The 27,605-nt window shown below is 34.7% G+C and overlaps 1 protein-coding gene across 2 annotated transcripts; it reads right to left on the bottom strand.

Annotated features, from left to right (window-relative positions):
- On the bottom strand, positions 1–27,605 carry LOC146907787 (F-box/kelch-repeat protein At3g23880-like). 2 transcript variants are annotated; one of them, XR_015018672.1, is made up of 2 exons: positions 27,535–27,605; positions 1–308 (listed from the first exon to the last, which is right to left on the bottom strand). XR_015018672.1 is itself a non-coding variant. In XM_085725775.1 (2 exons), the coding sequence occupies exon 1, from the start codon at positions 3,370–3,372 to the stop codon at positions 2,152–2,154; it is 1,221 nt and encodes a 406-aa protein (XP_085581901.1). In that variant the 5' UTR covers positions 3,373–3,424; the 3' UTR covers positions 1–308; positions 2,146–2,151. The 2 variants fall into 2 exon arrangements, 1 of the variants encoding a protein (XP_085581901.1); XM_085725775.1 differs by lacking the exon at positions 27,535–27,605 and adding an exon at positions 2,146–3,424.

Raw genomic sequence — 27,605 nt, 5'->3', positions numbered from 1 at the left:
AAACATCAAAGTAATTCAAGATCTCACTTATTGAAATAGTAGCAGTGGCATACATAGATTAGATGCTAAGGTCCCCATAAAATAACATCTAAGAAAATGACAAAATATAAATTAACTACTAGAATGTAAATTAACTGATTGTCTCATCCCATCAACCCCTAAGCAAACTTCCAAATGATTTTCCTGCTTTGTTTATCGGCTTCCTGTGATTTCAAATGCTTTTCCTCTTCATTTCTCCCTGGATTTTCCCACAAAACTTCCAAGTAACATCGATAGTACCCAATGTGCTTGGAGTTGGGGTCGCAGATCTAATATTCAATAAACACCCATTAGAGACTAGAAGTGAGAAACCGAAACACAAAAATAAAATGTAAACACAAATTCAAGCAAAAATGAATTCACTATTCATGATACATATGTAAACAAATAAATTGTGAATCACCCATGAGTGAATCACTATTCATATGTAAACAAATAAATATGCTAGCAACTACAAGGATGACATGAATCCTATTCTAAACTTGTATTCCTGGTACATGTTACTAGCTAAAATAGATTATGTGAAATACAGAAAAATTGAAGAATATGAAATCAGTAGAAGAATTGAAGAATTTAACATGGTCAAGGTCATTTTTTTAGAAAATCAAGAACATCTTTTAAGACTAATATCAATAGCCGAAATGAATTTAACCAAGTTTTCTGATACATGTCCCTTCCCCATTAACCATTTTCCAACTATCCCTTTTCACTCCTGCACCTCAATTCGGAGTAATGTATTGTCCTTACAGATCAAGAACTATTTCTTATCTCAAACAATGAATTCCACTTTATAGGAGAATCAAATTATAGGTAGTAACTGTGAAGAAACTCATAATCTATCTTATATAATAAGTATAAAATAAAAACAAATTCATTCAATCTATTAAGTGGTCAAAACACTATAATTGGCCAATATGTAACCAATTAGCAATACAAACAACCTAAGCAAAGTGAATTTTTTTTCACACAATCTATTAGTACATAAAGACAAGGATACAAAAATAGTGAAATAAAATAAATTCAAATAAGTGAGCATCCAAGAGAAACTTACTCTCAATCATTCAACTGAAACCATACTTTCTACATAATCTTTTGTGAGTTTTTAGTTTGAATTTTCAATTTCCTAATTGCATGTTAGAATTATGCTGACTTGGTTATTTTAAGAACCTAATTGAAAGGTCATATGGATTTAAAGTGTCTGACGTTCACAATGTTCTATATAAGGTATACAGCCTTCCTTCCACTCAATTGCTATTATATATATTGTAGTCTAACTATTATAATTAAAATGGGACACCACAACAAGAGCAATAACTACGACTCCCACCAGAGCGTGGCTGCTACTGTTAAAGAAAAAGAGCAGCCATCATATAACAGTTAACACTAAACTCAACCAAACTATGTTAACAACTACAGAAAAATTGCGTGAAGTGATAGTATCCATTTAAACGCCACACTGTGAAACACAACTGGCCTGCCGCACGCAATCCTCTGCGAAACCAAAACTACAAAAAGCTTATAGAAGAAAAGCTGAAAAAGAGCCGCCCCAAACAGAAGCAAAAAGGATCAGCCCCTAAGATGAAGGTCCTAACTCCTAAGATTTTTGCAATAATAACGGAACAGATATTCACACTCTGCAACCATCAACTATATTGATAACAAATTTGGATGTGAAAACTCACAAAACTGTCTCTAGATGGCCATATGTTATAAAAATATAAAAATACAACAACAAACCGTACAACATGCGGATGTAAGTCTAGTAAACATAAATATAAAACAAATTTATTCAATGAAGTAAATTGTGAAACCATTAACATTTTTCAATATATAATTAATTATCAATAGAATCAACCTAAGCAATCTTCAATATAAAACAAATTTATTCAATGAAGTAAATTGTGAAACCATTAACATTTTTCAATATATAATTAATTATCAATAGAATCAACCTAAGCAATCTTCAAAAAATTGAACACAATCTATTTGTACACAATGACAACGATACAGAGAAATTGCACACAATCTAATCGTACATAATAACAATGATACAGAAACAGTGAATTAAAAAAATATTCAACTAAGTGAACATTACGAGAAACTTACTCTCAATCAACAAACTGAAGCCAGACTTTCTGCATAGTCCATTGAACGATACCACCGTATGCGGTTTACACTTCTCTTTACTGTTGTCTTATCTTTTAAATTATAGATAAATGTCTGGCTGGAGTTTTCTTTTGCAAAAATAACCATATCACCATTTACATAAAGACACACCAATTCAAACGTATCATTAATGTTACGGATGTGAAGATTCTGATAACTAATCTTAAGTAATTGAGACCAAGACTCTTGAACCGCGTACTCCTTCATATGCCATAAAACAAATTCAGTTCTCTTGGAATCATGAAAAAAACAAAGACCGTCCATCACAACCCTAAGAACTGGCTGAAAAAATGGCACCTCATTAAAACCCGGAGGCAGCAGCAACTGCTTGTAGGATTCCGTTGAAAGGTCAAGTGAAACAATAACAAATTGCTCAACGTAAATAATAGGCTGGTTGTACATAGCCAACCAATTAATAGTGCCTCTGAAATGCACACCATCATTAAGGCAGCATGGTCCTCGTCTACGTCTAGGAGGAAACAAATTAAGAGGAAGCACAGGAAAGCTATGAATATCTCTCCAACAATTATTTCCTAGACTGAAAACTTTAACCTCACCTTCGTTATTTTTAACACGAAAAGCTACAACCTTATAAGTTTTCGATAAAGAATCATAACCAAAAGTGAACTTAAAACGGCATAAAAAAGTAAGCATATCAATGTCGTCACGAGGGATACTATAACTTAGCAAACCTAATATTTTAGATCGTATCCTGGTGGCAGGGTTCCAGAAACGAAACCAAGTCTTGAAATGTTTAACAGTTGCTAAAGTTCTTTCAGTATGGTAAAGCAAGCAGATCAATCCGTTACATGAACCAACAACCATGCAATGGCTACTCAGAAGGTAGAGATCGTTGCCATCCACGGTGATGGATGGATTTTTGAGCAAAAGATGCACGGGAACGGGTATGACATTCACACGACTAAATCTGTCCCGATAAATCACCGCGAGGTGTGGGTTTTGTGATGACTTCTTAAGATGCATTTGGACAAAGGTTGGATCGGAGATGAAAGTGTTCCATGACTTGCTCAGACATTTGAATTTTAAGATGTTTTTAATGCTAAGGTGAGATAGGATTTCTGCTATGAGTTCGTCTGGGAGAAACAAAGTCTGCTTGGATAGGTCATGAAGTCGTATCTTTTTATTTGGAGGGGTATCCATCATCATAGAATAGTTCAGTTGAAGAAGTTGAAAAACCCCTAACACATGCAACTCGCAACTCTATCAAAGCAGATCAATTCTCCAAATGCGGCGAGAGAGTTGACAAAACCCTAACACGTACCAAACACAGTTGTGCATTACTATGTATAATAACTACTGTTAATGGGCCAAGGTTGGAATATTGCGGGCCCGGAATAATAGAACTTCTTTTCCTTCGATTACCATTCTTGATACTTTGGTTGTCAATTTGTCGCCATGCTATTTGTCCATTAAGTTATTATTTTTTGATAATTTGTTATCATGATAAGATATCATATATTTTTTTTTGAAAGAAGATATTATATATTATTTTTTCTGCAAAAATATTATATCGTATGTTCAATAACTTTCCTGTTTAACTATTTTGTTGGAATATAGTATGTTTTGTTGCAAAAAAGTAAGCAGCGATTATGACTCTTCAAATCCCCCTTATATATTTTGTTGGAATTAAATAACATTCCTGCCGCGTTTAGTTATCCTAAGTAGACTATACAAGTGATGAGGTCGTTGGGACGTTCTAACCTAGTCGGTTGTCAAACTGCACCTGCTGATCGCACAGTGATCCTTACGTGCGGGGTCTATACTATCTCAGTTGATCTTGGTCTATCCTTCCGATGGCTAACTACACCTGTTGATCGCACGGTGATCCTTACGTGCGGGGTCTTGCTAATTCAAAGGTAATTGAAACATAGACTTAAATTGGCGTTCCTAGATTTCCAAAGGCAATGAAGGCCAATGTTCCCAAAGGTCTTCCCATTTATGAATCTTAGGACACTCTCCTTCTCTTCTTGGTAGTGCTACAAACGGGTAGCCCTATCAGTGTCTACCTTACCAAGGGGTCGAGGAGAATGGTCCTACTAGGATTGTTCACTCCCTAGAGACACTTGTTTCCCTAATTAATAACTAGTTACAACCTAGGTTCAACATATTTTAATCAATATTAGTAATGTCACCTCCTAAGTACTTACTACTAGGGTCAACTTGCTTTCAGTATCTTTCGTCTAGTTATTAACTACTTACTTCCTAGAGCGGTAGATATAAATATTAAGATACAACCTAAATACCTAATATAGGGTTGCGCTACTTTGAAACAAACTAATCCTAATCAAACTTAATATCGAATAGAAAATAAACTATAATAAACGACATTAAATTAAATAATTGTCCAGCAAAACAAATAGAGGTTCATCTTATAACCCTATAAGAGATAAGTAGAAGATAAAATTCCTCTTGAAGCTCCTTGAATCACCTTCTTCTTGAACTGCTCCAGTTCTGAACGAGAATTTATGAATGACGAAGTCGGTGTTTATAGGGAAAGTTTCCACCTGACTTGGGATAAAAACATGGGCGTCTAGGGGCGAAAAATTCACAAAATGAAACTTTTTTCGCAAGCAACCAAGCGTTGGGCGCCTAAGGCCATGAGCTAGGCGCATGTGCCTAACAACTCCAGGCGCCTAGCGCCTCCCTGTGTGTGCCTAGCGTATGAGTGTGTTAACTCAGGGCACCTAGCTCCCCCTTTAGTGCGCCCGGGCACTTCTGAGTGCATCTAGGTGTTGAAATGCATGTTTTCTTCGTCTTTTAAGGTGTTAGCTCAGGGCACCTAGCTCCCCCTTTAGGAACATAATTTCTTCCTCTGAAAAGTATTTTGAGGCCTCTTGAATCGTCATTGGACATGTTCCCATGGGCGACATAAATCTTTGGATGTCTTGGTTTGCCTGATTTGCTTGATTTCTTCGTGAATTACATCATGAACACCCTAAATATGCTATGTTTCGAAAAGAATAAAATTACAGATTCAAATATATAAAACAATACAAATGTCCTAAAATCATAGTAAATTGATCTAATACTCCTTTATTTTGCTGGTAAAACCTACTCAAAATGATTGAAAAGCATGCTAAGAATAACATAAGATCATGACCTGTTATCAACCCCCAAATGTTACACTCATAGTTAACCAATTGACGAAGCATTAATGAATCAGCTTAAGCTAATTTAAATCTTAACACAATCAAAGCATAAACTGAATGAACACTTTATTAAAAAATTCAAACAAATAAGAGTGGTTCATCGTGGAACCCTAATCAAGAGGTTTAGTTGCTCATGGAAACATACATCATAAGAAAATAATAGAAAAACATACCCTACAGAGGACAAAAGAAGGAGAAATCCTGCCTTGGAACTATGATGCTTGACCCTTGACTTCATCGTCAAATGTTTCTGAATGAATATAATATTCGTGCGGGTCTCTATTTACAGCATTAGGTTACTTAGGAATTAAGAGAAGAAAATTGGGTTTTATCCACCGATCCGGCTCGGAAAACAAGCAAAAAATCGTTTTTACCTGGTACCAGGTGGAGGGCGCCTAAGGCAACCCCTCGGGTTCGATTTCTTGTGTTTTGTTCCATTTTCGATCGTTCTTCCGTCTAAAAACTCCTAGGAACTTGAAATGAATTTTCTTCACTTTGTATTGTCTTCAACAACCTTCGAAGAACCTTTGATCTTCAAATCTGCATCCTTGATCCTTCAAGTAATGTTTTGATTTGTTGATTTACATGATTTCGTAGTATAAAACACTCAAAACACCTATGGAGTTGCATGATCTAGGATAAAACTAAATTACAACGACTTAAGTGAAAACAATATAACATGTTCCTCAAACCATTGACAACTCCTCTAACTCTCATTTTATTTGTCTTCAAATGCTTAGAAAAAGACTAAAAATATAGTCAAAATGTCATATGATGCTCTTTCATCAACATCACAAAACATCATGTGCCAAATGCATCTCATCCTATATATTGTTAACAAAAAAAGAATAAAAAAAATGAGGGGGTCAAACCAAACCCAACAAAGCTAAGTAAAACGATATATGGGCATATCAAACATATCTAAAAAAAGCCCTAATAAAACTAGGATATATAGATCACCATTGAGAAGCTACAATTGTTTTACAAAATATATATATAAATATATATAAGCTTCAATTTTATCAGGAAGTCATAAGATTTCGGTTTCTTCAAGCATTTTGAGATGTAAAATTATTTCAAATGTCTTCGATTCTTCAAATCTATTTTTCACAAAAGTAATTGTCATATAAACAACAATAAAAAATAGTTGATTCTTATGAATTATCATCATGTGCCAAATGCATCTCATCCTATATATTGTTAACAAAAAAAGAATAAAAAAAATGAGGGGGTCAAACCAAACCCAACAAAGCTAAGTAAAACGATATATGGGCATATCAAACATATCTAAAAAAAGCCCTAATAAAACTAGGATATATAGATCACCATTGAGAAGCTACAATTGTTTTACAAAATATATATATAAATATATATAAGCTTCAATTTTATCAGGAAGTCATAAGATTTCGGTTTCTTCAAGCATTTTGAGATGTAAAATTATTTCAAATGTCTTCGATTCTTCAAATCTATTTTTCACAAAAGTAATTGTCATATAAACAACAATAAAAAATAGTTGATTCTTATGAATTATTGATCAAATAATTTGTTGTAATAAATATTATGTTAATTTAAATGTATTATGAATTCTTGATCAAATAATAAAATGTGTTCAATTCTTGACAATTTCTATTATGTCTCTTTAAATTGTCATTTTCATTTTAATAATTTATGTCACTGTTTTGAAAAAAAAAAACTAGTTAATCACAATTTGGATTATAAAATCCGAAATATAACAAATAAGCTTCGAATTATAAAATCTAAACGAAAACAATGATCAATTTTAAGGCGCTTGAGAAGTTAGTAGGGTGAAAAAATAAATTCCAAAAAATAAAATTGAAGTTCAGTTGAGCTTATGTCTGTTTTGGTTAGGGGTTTTGAAGTAGTTTTGCAACAAAAAAAAAAATTGGGGCCTTTTTATATGTTTTACTATATACATTCCCATAAAATTCAGCGTTACTATATACACCCTCCCTAAAAAAAAATTGGGCCCCCTACAGAGCTAATCCTTAGGTCGTTGCACCACTGACCTATGCCTTTGGCCAACTCTGAACGTAGATAAGATTTAATTAGAACAATACGCGGAAGGGAATATTCGAAAGAGCCTTGCAAACCCCAAAATTATGAATCCTTTTTCTTATTGATTTACATTATATTAGAAGTCTTGTATATTCAATGACTTTCCCGTTTAAAGGTTCTGCCATTGTTTTGTTTTAGATCTATAAGCTAGCGACGGTTGGTTAAAATTCCATAAAACTTTCTTTAAGTTTTCAGGTTTGGTTTTCTGGAAAACTTGTCAGGGGTGGGACTGGTTTTGTTTCTGAAAAATTCTATCACCTTTCACGTTTAGTTTTGCTTGTGATATTTCAACCGGAACATACATGGTAATGGATGTCGAGAAAAATGCAGACCATTACTTTTTTCAAAATAGTAATGGTCTGCATTTGAGTGGCAATGTTAATTGGTTGGGTATACGCAACAATTTTTGTGATTGTTTCCCTTAATCTTTTCAACGGATACATACACACAATTTTTACTACCTGTTGATTTTGATGAAGACACACACTTTCAACCAACTCATATTTTTTGACGGCTATCTTTGCATTTTCGCAAGATTTCAAGGGAACTAACTGAATTTGTTAATGGCAAATGAAAGAGTTTGAATTTCAAGAGTCTTGGATTAAGTTATTTAGAATTTGACTTCTGTAATCTACAAATGTATAACCTGCCAATCGATTATGACATGGATTTGAATGCAAAAATCTATGAATGTGGTACTCCGTTGTTGTCTTTGTACCTTTCTAAGAAGTAAGAATGGATATACATTGATATTGGCAAATTATGAAGATGACTGAGATATTATCTATAATCGGATAGATAAGAGAGTAGAGAGAATTAGAATTTTCAACAATCTTTGTTGGTTTTCTGCCATGGTAATTCATGTTTGTTGTTTTAAAATATTTTTCTTTTTGAAATAACGTGTGAATATTTCATATGATCCCTTAAAATTATTGTACTAATGATTTCTTGCATACCTAATGATAATAATATTGAAATAAAATTTATTATTTAATGACATGACGTATTTATACAGGCTTGGATTCATGGCATCTTAGTTGAAGCCAATTTCTTTCTTTGTTTACCAACTCATTATGGCTGCACTTTTTTTTTCTTGTGTACGTTTTATTACATCACTTTAAAACTCATGGATATTTTTTGAATTATAGTTCTGGAACCCCGACTCCAAGTACATTCTCTATGCATGAAAGTTTGGCAGGAATTGGAGACATGATTGAAGACTGTAGTGAGGAAGAGAAAGAAGAGCAGGAAGCGCCTTTTTTACCAGACGATTCAGATTTGGATGAACTAAGTGACAGTGATTCTCAGGATGATGATCAAAGGCATTGTTATCAAAAACGCGACTTAAGTCCCAAAATCCTAGTTTTTGCGACTTTCTGTAGCTTCAACGACTCAAATCCATAGCAAAGTCCCAAAAACAGGCAAAATCCTATCAAAGTCGCACAAAATCGCACAAAATCGTGAAATCCATTCAAAATCGCAGGATTTTGATGGATTTTGAAGGATTTTGTTCATTTTTTTGATAAGGGTCAATTTTTGACCCGGTTCGTAAATTGACCCAATTTGAATCCATGACCCGTTCTATAAATACCCAAAAGGCAATTTTTTTTCATTCTTTCACTTCCCCCTACATTTATGTATATGTATTTTGTGGATTTTGAACTTTAGTCATTTATGACTATATGCAATATATAACATATATTTAACATTATTTTTGTGTTGGTAGAATCCTCGATTTTGATTGCGATTTTACGAGTCCCGACTTTGCTATCCTATATCGATTCTGCAAAAGTCCTTGAGTAAAATCCTTCGATTTTGATTGCGATTTTACGAGTCCCGATTTTGCTACTCCCTTTCGACTTGAAGTAAAGTCCCGATTTTGATAACCTTGATCAAAGGCACAAATCATAGGATGATGATCATAATAAGTTTGAACTTTGATGTGCATAGGACGAGAGGAAGCAAACAAAGGCACTCTAACCAACTCTGCTGCTTGGAATGATGGAAAAACAAAACAAAAAAAAAAAAAAATTAAAACTCCACTATTTCATTGTTATGATTCTGGTATGATCTATGCCTTTAGCATTAAATGTATATTGTTTATGATCACTCACAATGGATTGCAAATATTGCAAGTTCAAACTTTGATGTGAAAGACCATATATATACTGGAGAAAAAGAAACTAATTTGTGGATACATTAGCTAATGGTGTGAATTTGGAGGGTCGCTGGATTTGATGGCATGAGGTTCAAAGTATTTGATCTATTCTCATGTTTCCTGATATTTTGTTTCTGGCTAACTCCACATCTGATTACTGTTGGTTGGTTATAATTTTTTAGTTGTCCAGCGCGTGATAGTGTAGGCCCTTTGCAATCCTTCATAGAAGGTTTATAGTGTGTAATGTTGATACTGCACCAGGTACACGTCATTAATAAAACAATTATCGGAAATATAATTAAGAAGAGTACGTGGAATGACTTCATATTTTCTTTCCTGATAACATGTTAAATTATCTAAAAGAAACTAGAGTAGCATGCAAATGTTTCAAGATGTTGCATTTTAAAATCTATTCTGAGTATAAGTGATTATGAGCCAAATCATTCATGCTATGGATTTTGTCATGACTAAGATCAAACCAGATTAACAGAATCATAAAATGAAAATAGAGTAGTATGCAAATGTTTAAAGGTCAAATAAAAGCAATGTTTTAGTTTTTCATTTAGTTGTTCAAGCATTTGGACTAAGCTCAATGCTGCACTTTCACTAGTCAGATTGTCATTGTTTATTTCCTTTACTCCTATTTAGCAGACTGATACAGCTGGTCAAATTTGGTTAAACCAATAGTTGATGACACATGGTGATCGGTTAAATTTTCAAAAAAAATGTGCGATGATGAAATGAATCAGGAGTTCCATGGTAGCTTATTAGCAGATACAACAATTCAGTAATGTAGTCTAAAACTGAATCTGCATTTTTTGTCTGTATCATCGTTATGTGAACAGAAGCAGAAAGACATTGCCACGGTGTTGTGGGATATTTGGACGAGAATGAATGAAAAAGTATGGTAAAATAAGGACACAGGTTCGTTGTAGCAGAACTTATGCAGGCATTATAGCAGGTTAAGAACCTGCAGGTATTGTAAGAGGCCACAGTTCTGGAAAACACTATCGCGGGAGTGCTAAAGAGAAATGTAGATGCAGATTTTTTTCCACATCAAAATGTGTTTTTGGATTTGGTATATATTTATCCGTAACGACAAATTGGATGTATATATCCGTAACGATATATCCGTAACGATTTTGGCATTGCAACCTAGCACACATCATGACAGTGCTAATTTTGACGATTTTCAGATATCTAATTTAACACATATCACATTAGTGCTTTGTTTCTGGAATCGTAGCCCCAGCGCCAGCCCAAATGTGTTCCCTACACATTTTCAAAAGCCATTGAGCTGCAAAAGTAAATAGGTAAAGTTGTAGATGTTCAAAATACATACATTTTTTAAAAAAGTGCTGAAAAACATAACATGCATCCAAAAAACAAATAAATTATCTCTGGTTCAAGAGACTTATTAGAGCATCTCATCGAAAATAACATGCATCACTATAAGTAATTGTCTCATCGATCATCCCCTAACCAACGTTGCTTAGTTTATCCGTCGCTTGTGATATCAAATGTGTTTCCTCTTCTTTTCTCCATGGATTTTCCCACCAAAATTTCCAAGTAACATCGTCTCGAATGTGCTTGGAGTAGGCGTCGCAGGTCTAATATTCAAAAAACATCCATTTGACTGCAAGTGAAAAAGCGAAACACAAAAATAAAATGTAAACACGAACTCAAGAGTAAAAAGGAATTCATAATATTCATAAGTGAATCACTATATTCATATGTAAACAAATAAATATGTTAGTTACAACCAGGATGACATGAATCCAATTCTAAACATGTATTCAAACAAGAAATCACAACAAACATTAAACAAATGCAAATATTTTCTGAGCAATACTAATAATCATTCAAACAAAAATTGAAGAATTTAACATAGTCAAGGTCATAATTTTTAGAGAAAAACAAGAACATGCTTTCAGACTAATATGAAATCAGTAGAAGAATTCTCATTTATCAATCGATGAATAGCCGAGATAAATTTAACCAACTTTTCAGATACATCTCCCTTCCACAATAACCATTTTCCAACTATCACTATTCATTTACCATTATCCATAAAGTTTATCCTGCAACTCAATTTGGAGTACTAATTTAGTAATAATTCATTTATCATTCAATTTTTCTACGAGAATATTTATCGTATAATGAATATAAAAATAAAAACAAATTCATTCAATCTAGTAACCATTATCATTGGACATGCATACAAAATTAGTGAATAAAAACTAATTCAAATAAGTGAACATCTAAGAGAAACTTACTCTGCAATCAATGAACAGAAACCAAACTTTCTACGTAATCCTTTGCATGATTGAACCACTGTATGGAGTTTCTAGTCTTAATTTTCTCTATTGTTTTTTCTTTAAAATTATAGATAAATGCCTGGTTGCGGGTATTTGCTAAAATCACCATATCTCCCGTTACATAAATGCACGCCAATTGATAACCATAAAAAATATTATGCATTTGAAGATTCTGGTACCTAATCTTAAATAATTGAGTCCAAGACTCTTGAACCCCGTACTCCTTCATATGCCATAAAACAAATTCAGTTTCGTCAGAATCATGTGAAAAACAGAGACTGTCCATCAAAACTCGAAGATCTGGCTGCTGAAAAGATGGTACGTAATCAAAATCAGAAGGCAGCAGAAACTGCTTGTATGTCTCTGTTGAAAGGTCAAGTGAAACAATCTGAAATTGCCCAGAATGATTAATAAACTCGTTAGTCAACCAATTAACAGTGCCACTCAAATGCACACCATCATTAAGGCGGATGTCGCTATAATGACTACCGAGCCACTGCCAATTAATAGGAACAGTATTAAAGCTCTGAATATTTCTCCAACTATTATTACCTACACTGAAAACCTTAACCAAACTTTTCCATGAACCTTCGTTTTCATTCTTTTCAGCACGAATAGCTACAACTTTATAAGTTCTTGTTGAAGCATCATAACCAAATGTGAACTTAAAATGAAAAGGACCATCAGGAGGGACGTTAACACATAAAAACCCTAATTTTTTAGATCTTGTTCTGGTGGCAGGGTTCCAGAAACGGACCCAATAATTTAGAGAAATTGTTGCTATAGTTGTTAGAGAATGGAAAAGTAAGCAGAATAATCCGTTACAAGAACCAACAACAATGCAACGTTTCTTCAAACGATGGAAATTGTGGCTGTAAGCGTTGATGGAAGGATTTTTAAGTAAACGATGCACAGGGAAGGATAGCATATTAGAACCGGAACCCTTTTTGTGTTGGTTCCAAAATAAAGTGAGGTGTGGGTTTTGAGACGACTTTTTAAGGTGCTTTTCGATGAAAGTTGGATCTGATATGAGAGCGTTCCATGACTTGCTCACGCACTTGAGTTGCACGATGTTTTTAAGGCTAAGCAAAGATAGGATTACTGCGATGAGTTCATTGGGCACAAACAATGTTGGATTTGGTGCATTGGATCGATCGGATCGACGCCGCGACTTCTTAGTTGGACGGGTATCCACACGCCGCGGCTTCTTAGTTGGACGGGTATCCATCACAGTGTAGAGACGTTGAAGTCGAAAAATGTTTTTTACGTTGAAGTTGAAAACATATTTCAATAGAATAATGTTTTTACAGATATTATACCATATACCCCTCCATTTAATCTTAATATTTCAATAGAATAATGTTTTTACGGATATTATACCATATACCCCTGCATTTAATGTTTTACCTCTACAAATTATGTAAAATGTCAATTTTACCCTTTTATTACTTGACTTCACCCAAAACAATATTCTGGAAAAACAAAGAGTGACGGTTTCTAGGATTTTCCAGATTTATTCTTCTTCACAAAAAAATTTTACTAACATGCACCCCTTCTTTTCATACAATCCAAACAACAATATTTTGTTAAAAGATTTGAGATATACAACCTTTCATATTCACGGCTCCAATTTTTTTTAGATCTAAAGGTAAAGAGGCAAAGCAATTTTTTCTCAACTTTTTCGAAAAGAATTCAAAGAAGAGGTTTCTGCGGTTTTTTAGATCTAAAATTTTCTTAAATCTAAATTTGAATTATTTTATATCTAATCCAAACAAATTACTTAGATCTAAATTTTCGTAAACCTGCTAAAAATCCAATTCATAAACATACTAAAAATCCAAGATAAAGAATTCAAAAAAAAATCCCAACCTTTATAATTAAAACACAGGTTTTTTTATTTGTCAACCTTTGGATCTAAATGTTTTGTGGAATTATAAGACCCTTCATTTTTTAAATCCAAAAAATAATTCGATGAAGAATATGATAAGGTTTGGTATCATGATCTCTACTGTAATTAATTTTATATTCATCGATGCAGGCAGGGGCCTGTACTCTCTTTGCCCTTTCTCACTTCCTCTCAAACCTCGATGTAAGAAGAAAAAATACCAATAGTCATTCTTTAACCAATTGTTACAGTTTAATCTATCAGAAACCTTTAATCTGAGTATTCCGGAAATTTTATGAGGGGTGAAGTTAAGTGATAAAAGGGCAAACTTGGCATTTTATCAATTTGTAAGGGTAAATGATTAAATTTTGGGGTATAAGGTATAACAGTTTTTACGTACCGTGTAATGCTATGTAACTTGTAAATAGGCTGATTATTCAAAAAAAAAAAAAAAACTTGTAAATGGGCCAAGTTTGGGGATGTTATACCCCTACGCCTACATTTATACATTGACCCCAACATTTGACGCAAAGTACCAAATTTTCCCTTTATATAAAATACAACTCAATCAGTCTTTCACTTGTTCAACCCATCTTTTTCTAGAAAACCTTAACCCCACCTTGTTTTGGAAAACGTTAGTGTAAAACCTCGTTTTCCCAACATAAAAATTTCATCATAAATCAGAGTATTTAAATCACAAACGGAATGTCACATACTTCTTTTAAAACATAAAATGGATAATAATAATTATCTCTCAAATTCAACATCAATATCTAAAATCATGCAGCAGAAAATAGTTCATAAAAGAGATACGTAAGGAATAAAAGTAAAAGCAAGCCCCCATCCCGTTACGTATCAGAGCACCTAGACACCAAGTGAGGAGTCCACTCACGAACGCCTCTAATCTTTATTACCTGCACATTACCCACGGTCGAGGCAACATATACGCAGAAGGGGTGAGATTTCATAATCAATACATTAAGCATATAATCCAATAAAATGCATTTAACAAGTTAAACATTAATAACATCTCAACAATTAACACTTAGCATATTTTTCATTTCATAACAAATACAATCATCAAATATTATTACTAATTTTCATCTCAAATCATAATCAATTTAACGCTCAACTTGACGACACAACTCATCTTTGATCATGCAACTCTATCAACTCAACAACAGCTTAACAACTTAGACCATCATGAAACTTCTTGATATGCAAATGCATGTGGTACCAATCAACTACAAAAATGAGCATAATAGGCTCTTCAACGTGTGAGCACAAAGGCTGCCGGGCCTAAAGCCCCAACTTTAATGAGCACAAAGGCTGCCGGGCCTAAAGCCCCCAACTTTAATGAGTATGCAATGAACTCAAACTTCCAACAACTTAGACAACAACATGAACAACTCATACGACTCATAATCATGGACAACTTCTTAAATTCCAACAACATAGACCGACTCATGCAACTTCAAGACACTAACAGTCAATAGCAGGGAACAGCAGCAAGATACAACATTTAATAACACTTGAATTCGTTAACATCATCTAAGGAATGAATTACATCAACATAAGTATCATAAAGCATCATTATAAAATTCATGCAACAACACTACTAATCTCAGTCACCTGAACAACTTCTGGAGCTTATGAAAGTATCCTAAACAGCTCTCTTACTTACTTCTAAGGTCAACTCAAGACTACACGTGCGAAAGGATCGCATCAGGACAATTTTGGGCAACTATCAGCCTAACTCGCAGTGGCGAGTAACTTTGCTCGCAATGGAGAGCAAAGCGTGCATTCTGGGTTCCTAAGTCCTTACTCGCAGTGGCGAGTTATTCTGCTCGCAGTTGCGAGCTCTGGGTTCTAGCTCGCAGTTGCGAATGTCCTTGCTCGCAGATGCGAGCGATGAATGTCAGTACGGCCAGAAACCTAAAAATCACAACTTTTCACCTATATTCATGATTCTTTCATCCAAATAACATCTAATTATCATCTTAAGTAATATCTAAGGTCTGTACACTAACTTTGCATCAATCTAACATCTGTTCATGATTCAATCATCAAAATCGATCTTAAACTTGATTCCCAATTCTCACCAAAACTTAACCTAATCATGCTAAATTCATCCTATAGAATTATACTCTTAATAATATTGAAAATTAGTCTCACCCTTACCTGGTAATAGCAGAATCGCAGCCCTCCCTTGGTTCTTCTCTCTTTCTGACTTTTCTCCCTTTTTCTCCAAAAACGTTTCACGTACGTTGTAAACAAATTCTCACAACCTAAACCTTCTATTTATAATACTTGTATTACTCTTCTCACCACTTAACTTACTCACCTCACAACACAGCCCAAATTCTAATATTTTTATTTTATTTCTCATATCTTATTTTATTTAATAATAAAATAAGTCACACCAACATAACAACTTCACAACATCATATACTCCACACAATTTATTTATAAATCATATAAACCACTCAACCTCATGAATCATATAATTCACACATCTCAATCACTTAAATCATAAATCATATAAGCATATATTTATAAATATACTCTAAACTTCATCGAATTAATTAAATAATTAAGACGGGCGTTACAACTCTCCCCAACTTATAGAATTTTCGTCCTCGAAAATTTACCTCAAGCAAACAACTCTGGATAAGACTCCCGCATCTTATTCTCTAGCTCCCACGTCAAGCTTTCGCCAGTCGTTCCACTCCAAACCACTCTCACTAGAGGTATCTCTTTGCCTCTCAACGTCTTCACCTTGCGATCATCAATCCTCAAAGGTAAAGTCTCCACCGTAAGGTTATCTCTAACTTGCACATCATCACTCTGAATCACATGGGACGGGTCTGGAACATACTTCCTCAGCTGCGACACATGAAACACATCGTGCAAATTCGATAAATGCGGTGGTAAGCCAACTCAATAAGCCACCGTGCCAATTCTCTCAGATATCTGATAAGGACCAATAAACTTTGGAGTCAACTTCTTGGACTTCAATGCACGACCAACACCGGTCGTTGGAGTAACTCTCAAGAACACATGGTATCCCTCTTGAAACTCAAGGTCTTTCTTACGCTTATCATGGTAACTCTTCTGTCGACTCTGCGACGCTTTCATCTTCTCTTGAATCATTTTCACCTTCTCAGTAGTCTGTTGGACAATTTCTGGTCCTAAGACCACACTTTCACCTGTCTCAAACCAACACAACGGAGTCCTACACCTCCGACCATACAAAGCCTCGAAAGGTGCCATCCCAATACTTGAATGATAGCTGTTATTATAAGTGAACTCTATCAACGGAAGATGACTATCCCAAGTTCCACCTTGCTCAAGTACACATACTCTCAACAAATCTTCGAGTGACTGAATCGTTCTTTCCGACTGACCATCTGTTTGGGGATGATAAGCCGAACTCAATCTCAACTTAGAGCCTAAAGCTTCTTGCAAACTCTTCCAAAATCTCGAATTAAATCTTGGATCTCTATCTGACACAATGCTTGAAGGAACACCATGCAACTTCACAATGTTTCGAATATAAATTTCCGCCAACTGAGCTACCGGAAAACGGATATTGATCGGAATGAAGTGTGCCGACTTTGTCAATCTATCAACAATCACCCAAATGGCGTCATTCCCCTTAGGAGTATTCGGCAAACTCGTCACAAAATCCATGGATATACTATCCCATTTCCACTCTGGTACATCTAACGGTGTCATCAATCCAGCAGGTTTATGATGCTCTACCTTCGACTTCTGACAAATCAGACAAGAGTACACAAATCGTGCTACATCGCGTTTCAATCCAGACCACCAAAACAACTTCTTCAAGTCATGATACATCTTTGTAGCTCCCGGATGAATACTTAAGCTACTCCTATGACTCTCTTCAAGAATCATCTTCTTTATCTCATCATTGTTTGGAATACAAATCCTACCTCGAAACCTCAATACACCTTGATCATCTACCTTGAAGTCACTATCTTCAGTTTGATTACTAGCAACCAACAAGTCCACAAACTTAACATTAGCTTTCTGCGCATCTTTAATATCTTTTAAGAAATCAGTATCAATTCTCAGCATTCCTAGCTTAACGCTTCGAGACGACATTTCACAAACTAAGCTCATATCTCTAAACTGTTCAAGCAATTCAAATTCCTTCACCATCATAGCAGACATATGTAAACTCTTCCTACTTAAGGCATCCGCAACAACATTGGCTTTACCCGGATGGTAATTCAAACTAAAGTCATAATCCTTCAACAATTCGAGCCACCGTCGCTGTCGCATATTCAATTCCTTCTGATCAAACAAATACTTCAAGCTCTTGTGATCACTAAACACCTCAAATCTCGAACCATACAAGTAATGTCTCCAAATCTTAAGGACAAATACGACTGCAACTAATTCAAGGTCATGAGTAGGATAGTTTCGTTTATGAGTTCTCAACTGTCTTGATGCATAAGCAACAACTTTACCATCTTGCATAAGCACACCGCCTAAGCCCAATTTGGACGCGTCACAATACACCACAAAAGGTCCATCAGGTTTTGGTAAAATCAAAACTGGAGCCGTCGTCAAACGCTTTTTCAATTCATTGAAAGTGTTCTCACAATGAACATCCCACACAAAGGTTTTACCTTTACACGTCAACTGTGTTAACGGAAGTGCTAACTTAGAAAATCCTTCTATAAATCTTCGGTAATAGCCTGCCAAACCCAAAAAGCTTCTTATCTCTGTAACTGACTTAGGAGTCTCCCATTGTGTTATTGCTTCAACCTTAGATGGATCGACTGCAATACCATTACCAGAAATAACATGGCCAAGAAAACTTACCTCATTCAACCAGAACTCACACTTAGACAATTTAGCATACAACTTCTTCTCTTTCAGCACTTGCAAGACAATCTTCAAATGCTCCGCATGTTCTTCTTCTGTCTTGGAGTAAATCAAAATATCATCGATGAACACAACCACAAAACGATCCAAAAATGCATGGAAAATGCGATTCATATACTCCATAAACACGCCAGGCGCATTACTCACACCAAAAGGCATCACCTTATATTCATAATGACCATATCGCGTCCTAAAAGTCGTCTTCTGCATATCTTCATCTTTTACTTTAATATGATGATAACCCGACCTTAAATCAATCTTGCTGAACACACGTGCACCCACCAGCTGGTCCATCAAATCATCAATTCTAGGAAGTGGATATCTATTCTTTATAGTTACTTTATTCAGTTGTCGATAATCAATGCACAACCTCATACTTCCATCTTTCTTCTTAACCAACAATACTGGCGCTCCCCAAGGTGAAACACTCGGTCTTATGAACTTCTTATCTAGCAAATCTTCCAACTGTTTCTTCAACTCAGCCAACTCAGAAGCTGACATACGGTAAGGTGTCATAGACATAGGCTTCGTTCCCGGAACAAGATCAATAGAAAATTCAACTTCTCTCTCCGGTGGTACATCAGGAATTTCATCAGGGAAAACTTCAGGAAATTCACACACCACTTGCAACCTATCAATCACTGCTTGATTCTCCAAAGATAAGGATGCCATCAGGGAAAACATCAAGATCCCATCGCGTTCTAATTGCTTCAGCTGCTTAGTAGACAAAAATTCTGCTCCACTTTCCTCTTCAGCAGAAGAGAAACGCTCCGACTTACTAAAACAATTAATGAGAACATGGTTGTACTCTAACCAGTTCATACCAAGAATTACATCCATTCCACTCAGAGGCAGACAAACTAAATCATTCTCAAAATCACGATCAAACATAGACAAAGGACATCGTAAACAAACAAGAGAAGTAGTCACCGAACCCTTAGCTGGAATTTCGACAACCATTTCTCCACTCATATCAGACACAGCAAGACCCAACTTAGAAGCACAATCAAAAGCAACAAAACAATGTGTAGCACCAGTATTAATAATAGCAACTAAAGGAGTATTGTTAATATAACAAGTACCTCTGATCAAACGATCCTCATTTTCAGTCTGAGTACCAGTCAAAGCAAACACTTTCCCTCTAGTCTGAGTCTTCTTCGGATTCGTACACTGAGACCCAATATGACCCTCTTCCTTGCAGTTAAAACACACAATGTCCCCATGCTTACACTCCGCAAGTGTATGTCCTTTACTGCCACAACGAAAGCACCGTTTAATATCCTTAGTACAAGCATTACTCTTATGGCCTTTCTCGCCACAAGTGTAACAAACAATCTCAGCACCAGCATCCTTCTTATTTGACCTCCTCTCATCATAAGCTCTTCCTTTTCCTTTGTCAGCAGAAGCACTGTAAGGCTTCGGGCGACTTTGTTGGCCCTTACCCCTCTTCTCACTCATAATCTTATAATGAGCTTTGCTGTCATCTTCATAGATTCTGCATCTGCTCACCAAAGCAGAAAAGTCACGGATCTGTTGGTAACCAATGGCTCGCTTAATATCAGCACGCAAACCATTCTCAAACTTGATACACTTAGAGAACTCAGCATTGTCCCCAGTGTAGTGTGGATAGAACTGAGCCAGCTCCACAAACTTTGCTGCATACTCTGTCACCGACATGTTTCCTTGCTTCAGCTCAAGGAACTCGATCTCTTTTCTTCCGCGAACATCTTCAGGAAAATATCTGTTTAGGAACTCTCTCTTAAACACAGCCCAAGTAATAACTGCATCATCCTGCTCTAGGGTAGGTTGGAGGCTCACCCACCAGTCATCAGCTTCCTCAACCAGCATATGCGTTCTAAAACGCATCTTCTGATCATCAGTACATTGCATAACTCTGAAAATTCTTTCAACCTCTTTGAGCCACGTCTGTGCTCCATCAGGGTCGTACCTTCCTTTGAAAGTAGGAGGATGATTCCTCAGAAAGGTCTCCAACATTCTCACATCAGCATTCCCACCAGCACCAGCATTTGGATGTTGTCCCACAGCTTGGGCTACAACTTCCAAAGCAGCAGCAATCGCAGCATCATTTCTTCCAGCCATTCTAGTCCTCTTATAACAGATAAGGTTGGCAGCCTCCAGGTCTACTCTTCTTCACTACACAACACACAACGTTTAGAATAACATAATAATGGTATTCCAACTACTAAAAAGACACAACTTGACTCACTACTTGGCCGGACGGACCGACCTGCTCTGATGCCAATTGTAACACCCCGTTTTCCCAACATAAAAATTTCATCATAAATCAGAGTATTTAAATCATAAACGGAATGTCACATACTTCTTTTAAAACATAAAATGGATAATAATAATTATCTCTCAAATTCAACATCAATATCTAAAATCATGCAGCGGAAAATAGTTCATAAAAGAGACACGTAACGAATAGAAGTAAAAGCAAGCCCCCATCCCGTTACGTATCAGAGCACCTAGACACCAAGTGAGGAGTCCACTCACGAACGCCTCTAATCTTTATTACCTGCACATTACCCATGGTCGAGGCAACATATACGCAGAAGGGGTGAGATTTCATAATCAATACATTAAGCATATAATCCAATAAAATGCATTTAACAAGTTAAACATTAATAACATCTCAACAATTAACACTTAGCATATTTTTCATTTCATAACAAATACAATCATCAAATACTATTACTAATTTTCATCTCAAATCATAATCAATTTAACGCTCAACTTGACGACACAACTCATCTTTGACCATGCAACTCTATCAACTCAACAACAGCTTAACAACTTAGACCATCATGAAACTTCTTGATATGCAAATGCATGTGGTACCAATCAACTACAAAAATGAGCATAATAGGCTCTTCAACGTGTGAGCACAAAGGCTGCCGGGCCTAAAGCCCCCAACTTTAATGAGCACAAAGGCTGCCGGGCCTAAAGCCCCCAACTTTAATGAGCACAAAGGCTGCCGGGCCTAAAGCCCCCAACTTTAATGAGTATGCAATGAACTCAAACTTCCAACAACTTAGACAACAACATGAACAACTCATACGACTCATAATCATGGACAACTTCTTAAATTCCAACAACATAGACCGACTCATGCAACTTCAAGACACTAACAGTCAATAGCAGGGAACAACAACAAGATACAACATTTAATAACACTTGAATGCGTTAACATCATCTAAGGAATGAATTACATCAACATAAGTATCATAAAGCATCATTATAACATTCACGCAACAACACTACTAATCTCAGTCACCTGAACAACTTCTGGAGCTTATGAAAGTATCCTAAACAGCTCTCTTACTTACTTCTAAGGTCAACTCAAGACTACATGTGCGAAAGGATCGCATCGGGACAATTTTGGGCAACTATCAGCCTAACTCGTAGTGGCGAGTAACTTTGCTCGCAATGGCGAGCAAAGCGTGCATTCTGGGTTCCTAAGTCCTTACTCGCAGTGGCGAGTTATTCTGCTCGCAATGGCGAGCTTACAGGTCACTCGCAGTTGCGAGTTGCATTGCTCGCAGTTGCGAGCTCTGGGTTCTAGCTCGCAGTTGCGAGTGTCCTTGCTCGCAGATGCGAGCGATGAATGTCAGTACGGCCAGAAACCTAAAAATCACAACTTTTCACCTATATTCATGATTCTTTCATCCAAATAGCATCTAATTATCATCTTAATTAATATCTAAGGTTTGTACACTAACTTTGCATCAATCTAACATCTGTTCATGATTCAATCATCAAAATCGATCTTAAACTTGATTCCCAATTCTCACCAAAACATAACCTAATCATGCTAAATTCATCCTATAGAATTATACTCTTAATAATATTGAAAATTAGTCTCACCCTTACCTGGTAATAGCAGAATCGCAGCCCTCCCTTGGTTCTTCTCTCTTTCTGACTTTTCTCCCCTTTTCTCCAAAAATGTTTCACGTACGTTGTAAACTAATTCTCACAACCTAAACCTTCTATTTATAATACTTGTATTACTCTTCTCACCACTTAACTTACTCACCTCACAACACAGCCCAAATTCTAATATTTTTATTTTATTTCTCATATCTTATTTTATTTAATAATAAAATAAGTCACACCAACATAACAACTTCACAACATCATATACTCCACACAATTTATTTATAAATCATATAAACCACTCAACCTCATGGATCATATAATTCACACATCTCAATCACTTAAATCATAAATCATATAAGCATATATTTATAAATATACTCTAAACTTCATCGAATTAATTAAATAATTAAGACGGGCGTTATAGTTAGCAACAGAAAGTAAGCATTATTGGAACCCTTCTCTGCCAAAAACATCAAATACAAACTTGAAAAAATATCATGTGGGGGTGAATTCATATTGAATGGGAAATGTTGGTACCACAAGTATTAATTACATCAATCTCTTAAAAAAAACTATTACATCAATGCTACCTTAAAATAGAATCTATTGGGTTATGAAACTATCATACAAGGATTTCAAGGACATTTTAAAATCTATTCTGAGTATAAGTGATTATGAACCAAATCATTCATGCTATGGATTTTGTCATGTGTTGTTGACTAAGATCAAACCGGATTAACAGAATCATAAAATGAAAATATAGTATATGGAAATGTTTAAAGGTTAAATAAAACCAATGTTTTAGTTTTTCATTTAGTTGTTCAATCATTTAGACTAAGCCTCTATGCTGCATTTTCACTACCAGAGTGATATCAAGCCTCTCCTATGCAGCAGAGTTAGTCAGAGTGCCTTTGTTCAACTCCTTCCTTTACTCCCATTTAGCAGATTTATGCAGCAGATCAAATTTGCCTAAACAGATATTCGATGACACATGGTGATCGGTTAACAGCTTCTGATGATTAAATGAATCAGTAGTTCCATGGTAATAATAGTTTCTAGAGGTACAAGTTCAAGAAGAACTCCGTATTGTAGTCTAAACATGCGTTTTTTAGCCTGTTAGCATTGTTATGTGAACCAAAGAAGAAGGACCTTTCCATAATATTGAAGAAGAATTTATGCATGCACTTTAGCAGGTTGAGACCCTGAAGGTATCGTAAGTTGTAACAGACCACAGTTTTAGAAAACATTATCCGTGGGCATGCTAAAGAGCAATGTAGACGCAGATTTGTTTCCACATCAAAACGCTTTTGGAGTTGGTATGTATATATGCGTAATGACAAATTCGAGTTTATTCCAGAAAAAACATTTCACAATCAATTTGTTTTATCACCAAAAGTGGAGGAGGCAAAAATGTTGATATTGCAAAGACAGATGTCGTGCCCGGGGTTCAAACTCTGGCTCATCCACTTGTGCGTAAGTTTTCAAGTGCTTATTGTCATTTCATTTATCGACCAAAAAAAAACAAAAAGAGGAGGAAGCAACGAGACTTATGTAAACTCTAATTTGGTCACACGGCAAAGGTTTTCAACAGGTCATCGATGAATTGGATTGCAAACCAGTTTTAGATAATTTCAATGGACAGGTTTTTGATGTCATTGAATTTGATTATATTCTTCAATTTTGTAAAGCAGTTCTCATTTTTTAGAGTAAATTACACTCCCCTCCCCTCTAAGATGCTTGAATTACACTTCCCTCCCCTCTTATGATAAAATATACAATCCCCTCCCCTCTTATTCAAAATATTTTAGAAAACTTTTCACCCCCCTCCCCTGAGAAGCTTGAATTACATTCCCCTCCCCTCTTATGTTAAAATCTACACTTTACTCCGTCAATATTTTTTTTATTTCTAATAATCTAGCAAAAATAATAATAATCTAACACACTTCGAAAAAAATTGTATTACAGGTCTATTTTAATATAATATAAAATTAAATACATATTTTTCGCTATTTTTTATTCACAATTTCATTAACATGTAGTTTTAAACCCTATTATACCTCGTTACATTGTAACACTACCAAAAAATAAAAACCCTATTATAAAATATGAAACAACCCAAAATAAAATTAAAATATGTAAAAAATTACTAAAGACAATAAAATAGGGTTATTTAAAAGTTAATTTTATACTCTAAATTATAAAATCAATAGCAAAATATTTAAATTTAATTATCATTGACATTTAAATTATAAAGAAATGAATTATTTTTTCTTAAATGGTGGTTCAAAATTAAAATATATCATAAAAATATTTATTTATGTTAAATAGATTAAAGTGTAAAACATATTTAATTATTTAGGGAGGGGTTGTAATTCAAGCATCTTATAAGGGAGGGGAGTATAAATTTTACTTTGCAAAGGAGAGGAGTGTATATTTTAACATAAAAGGGGAGGGGAGTATAATTCAAGCATCTTTGAGGGGAGGGGAGTGTAATTTACTCCATTTTTTATTTACCTGAGATATAATTATTGGACCACCTTGAACTTCTCTGCTTTCATAATCCTGACAATCTTAGCAGTGGATTTTGGCATTGCCACCTAGCACACATCATGATAGTTATGGTCTTTATCTAATTTAACACATATCACATTAGTGATTTGTTTCTAGAATCATAGAGAGAAAATTTTCATCTAATACATGAGGCCAGCCCCGGCCCAAATGTGTTACCTATACATTTTCAAAAGCCATTGAGCTGCAAAAGAAAATAGGTAAAGTTGTGGATGTATAAAATACATACATTTTTTAAAAAAGTGCTGAAAAACATATCATGCATCCAAAAAACAAATAAATTATCTCTGGTTCAAGAGACTTATTAGAGCATCTCATCGAAAATAACATGCATCACTATAAGTGATTGTCTCATCGATCATCCCCTAACCGAGGTTGCTTAGTTTATCCGCGTCCTGTGATGTCAAATGTTTTTCCTCTTCATTTCTCCTAGACTTTCCCAGAAAACTTTCAAGTAACATCCATAGTCCTTGAAAATCTAATATTGAAAAAAACATCCATTAGACTAGAAGTGTAAAAGCAAAATACAAAAATAAAATTCAACACAAACTCAAAAGTAAAAATGAATTCATAATGTTCATACGTGAATCACTATTCATATGTAAACGAATAAATATGTTAGCAACAACCAGCATTACATGTCATTAGCTAAAATAGATTGTTTGAAATACTGAAACATATTAATCTAGATTAAAAATACTGAAATGTTTAAGAAACTATTTTCTTTGTTAATGAATACTTTGACTAAATTTCAACTCTTGAATGATAAAATTGAAATAATACCACAGTAACCTCCTCCTTATTGCGAACTAAAATTTTAATGCTTAGGCCACCCACAATAATAAACAGCTGTGTGCTATAATCATCTAAATTGAAGACATAACAAAGATTCTTTAAAACTAGTATGAAATCAGTAGAATTCTCATTTATCTATTGATCAATAGCCGAAATGAATCTAACAAATTTATGACACCAAACTTCTCAAGCATTCAAACTTATGCAAAAAAATCAGACCATTAAGAGATTTGAGAAACTTAACCATACATCTGGCCATTCAAAATCTCAGCAACAAAATATATTGTCAATGCAATGCTACTATATAAAATGTAAGTAAAATATGATGGTCACATACCAACAGAAGTTCATTTCCAGATAAAAAAAGAGGGAGATATATGGTTTTCTAATACATATTGTGCTTGGAGTTGGGGTCGCAAATCTATTATACAAAAAACGACCATTAGAGACTAGCTCAAAAGTAAAAATGAATTCATAATGTTCCTAAAATGTATTCCTGGTATACGTTACTAGCTAAAATACATTATTTGAAAAACTGAAATATGTTAATCGATATTATACATACTAAAATGTTTAAGAAACTATTTTCTTAATGAAAACTTAATTTGACTAAATTTCAACTCTTAAATGATAAATTTGAAATACTACAACAGTAAGTCAGGAACCTTATCATTTATGTGCTATACAAATGCAGAATCATTGAATTCCACTTTATAGGAGAATCAAGTTATAGCTAGTAACTTTGAAGAAACTCATCTTCTATCATTCAATCTATTAAGTTGTCAAAACACTATAATTGGCCAATATGTAACCAATTAGCAATACAAACAACCTAAGCAAAGTGATTTTTTTTTCACACAATCTATTAGTACATAATGACAAGGATACAAAAATAGTGAATTAAAATAAATTCAACCAAACTAAGTTAACAACTACAGAAAATTACATGAAGTGATAGTATCCAGTTAAACCCCACACTGTGAAATACAACTGGCCTGCTGCACGCAATCCTCTGCGAAACCAAAATTACAAAAAGCTTACAGAAGTAAAGCTGAAAAAGTGCCGCCCCAAACGGAAGCAAAAAGGATCAGCCCCTAAGATGAAGGTCCTAACTCCTAAGATTTTTGCAATAATAACGGAACAGATATTAAATTTGGATGTGAAAACTCACAAAACTGTCTCTAGATGGCCATATGTTATATCTAATATCTAATACGCATAGTATAACACCGTCAAAAATCATAAAAAATATAAAAATACTAAAACAAACCGTGAAACATGCGGGTGTAAGTCTCTAGTAAACTTAATATGAAACACACTCATTCAATGAAGTAAATTGTGAAACCATTAATATTGTACAATATATAATCAATTAGCAATAGAATCAACCTAAGCAATCTTCAAAAAATTGAACACAATCTATTTGTACAAAACGACAGTGATATAGAAAAATTGCACACAATCTATTCGTACATAATGGCAAGGACACAGAAACAGTGAATTAAAATAAATTCAAATAAGTGAAAATTAAGAGAACCTTACTCTCAATCAACAAACTGAAACCAAACTTTCTGCATAATCTAGTGAACGATACCACCGTATGCGGTTTACAC

The sequence above is a fragment of the Medicago sativa genome, chromosome 7 (genome assembly GCF_051527215.1).
Source record: "Medicago sativa cultivar Bolivia chromosome 7, Bolivia_mono, whole genome shotgun sequence".
Taxonomy (NCBI): Eukaryota; Viridiplantae; Streptophyta; class Magnoliopsida; order Fabales; family Fabaceae; genus Medicago; species Medicago sativa.
This window is presented reverse-complemented; position numbering and strand designations above follow the sequence as displayed.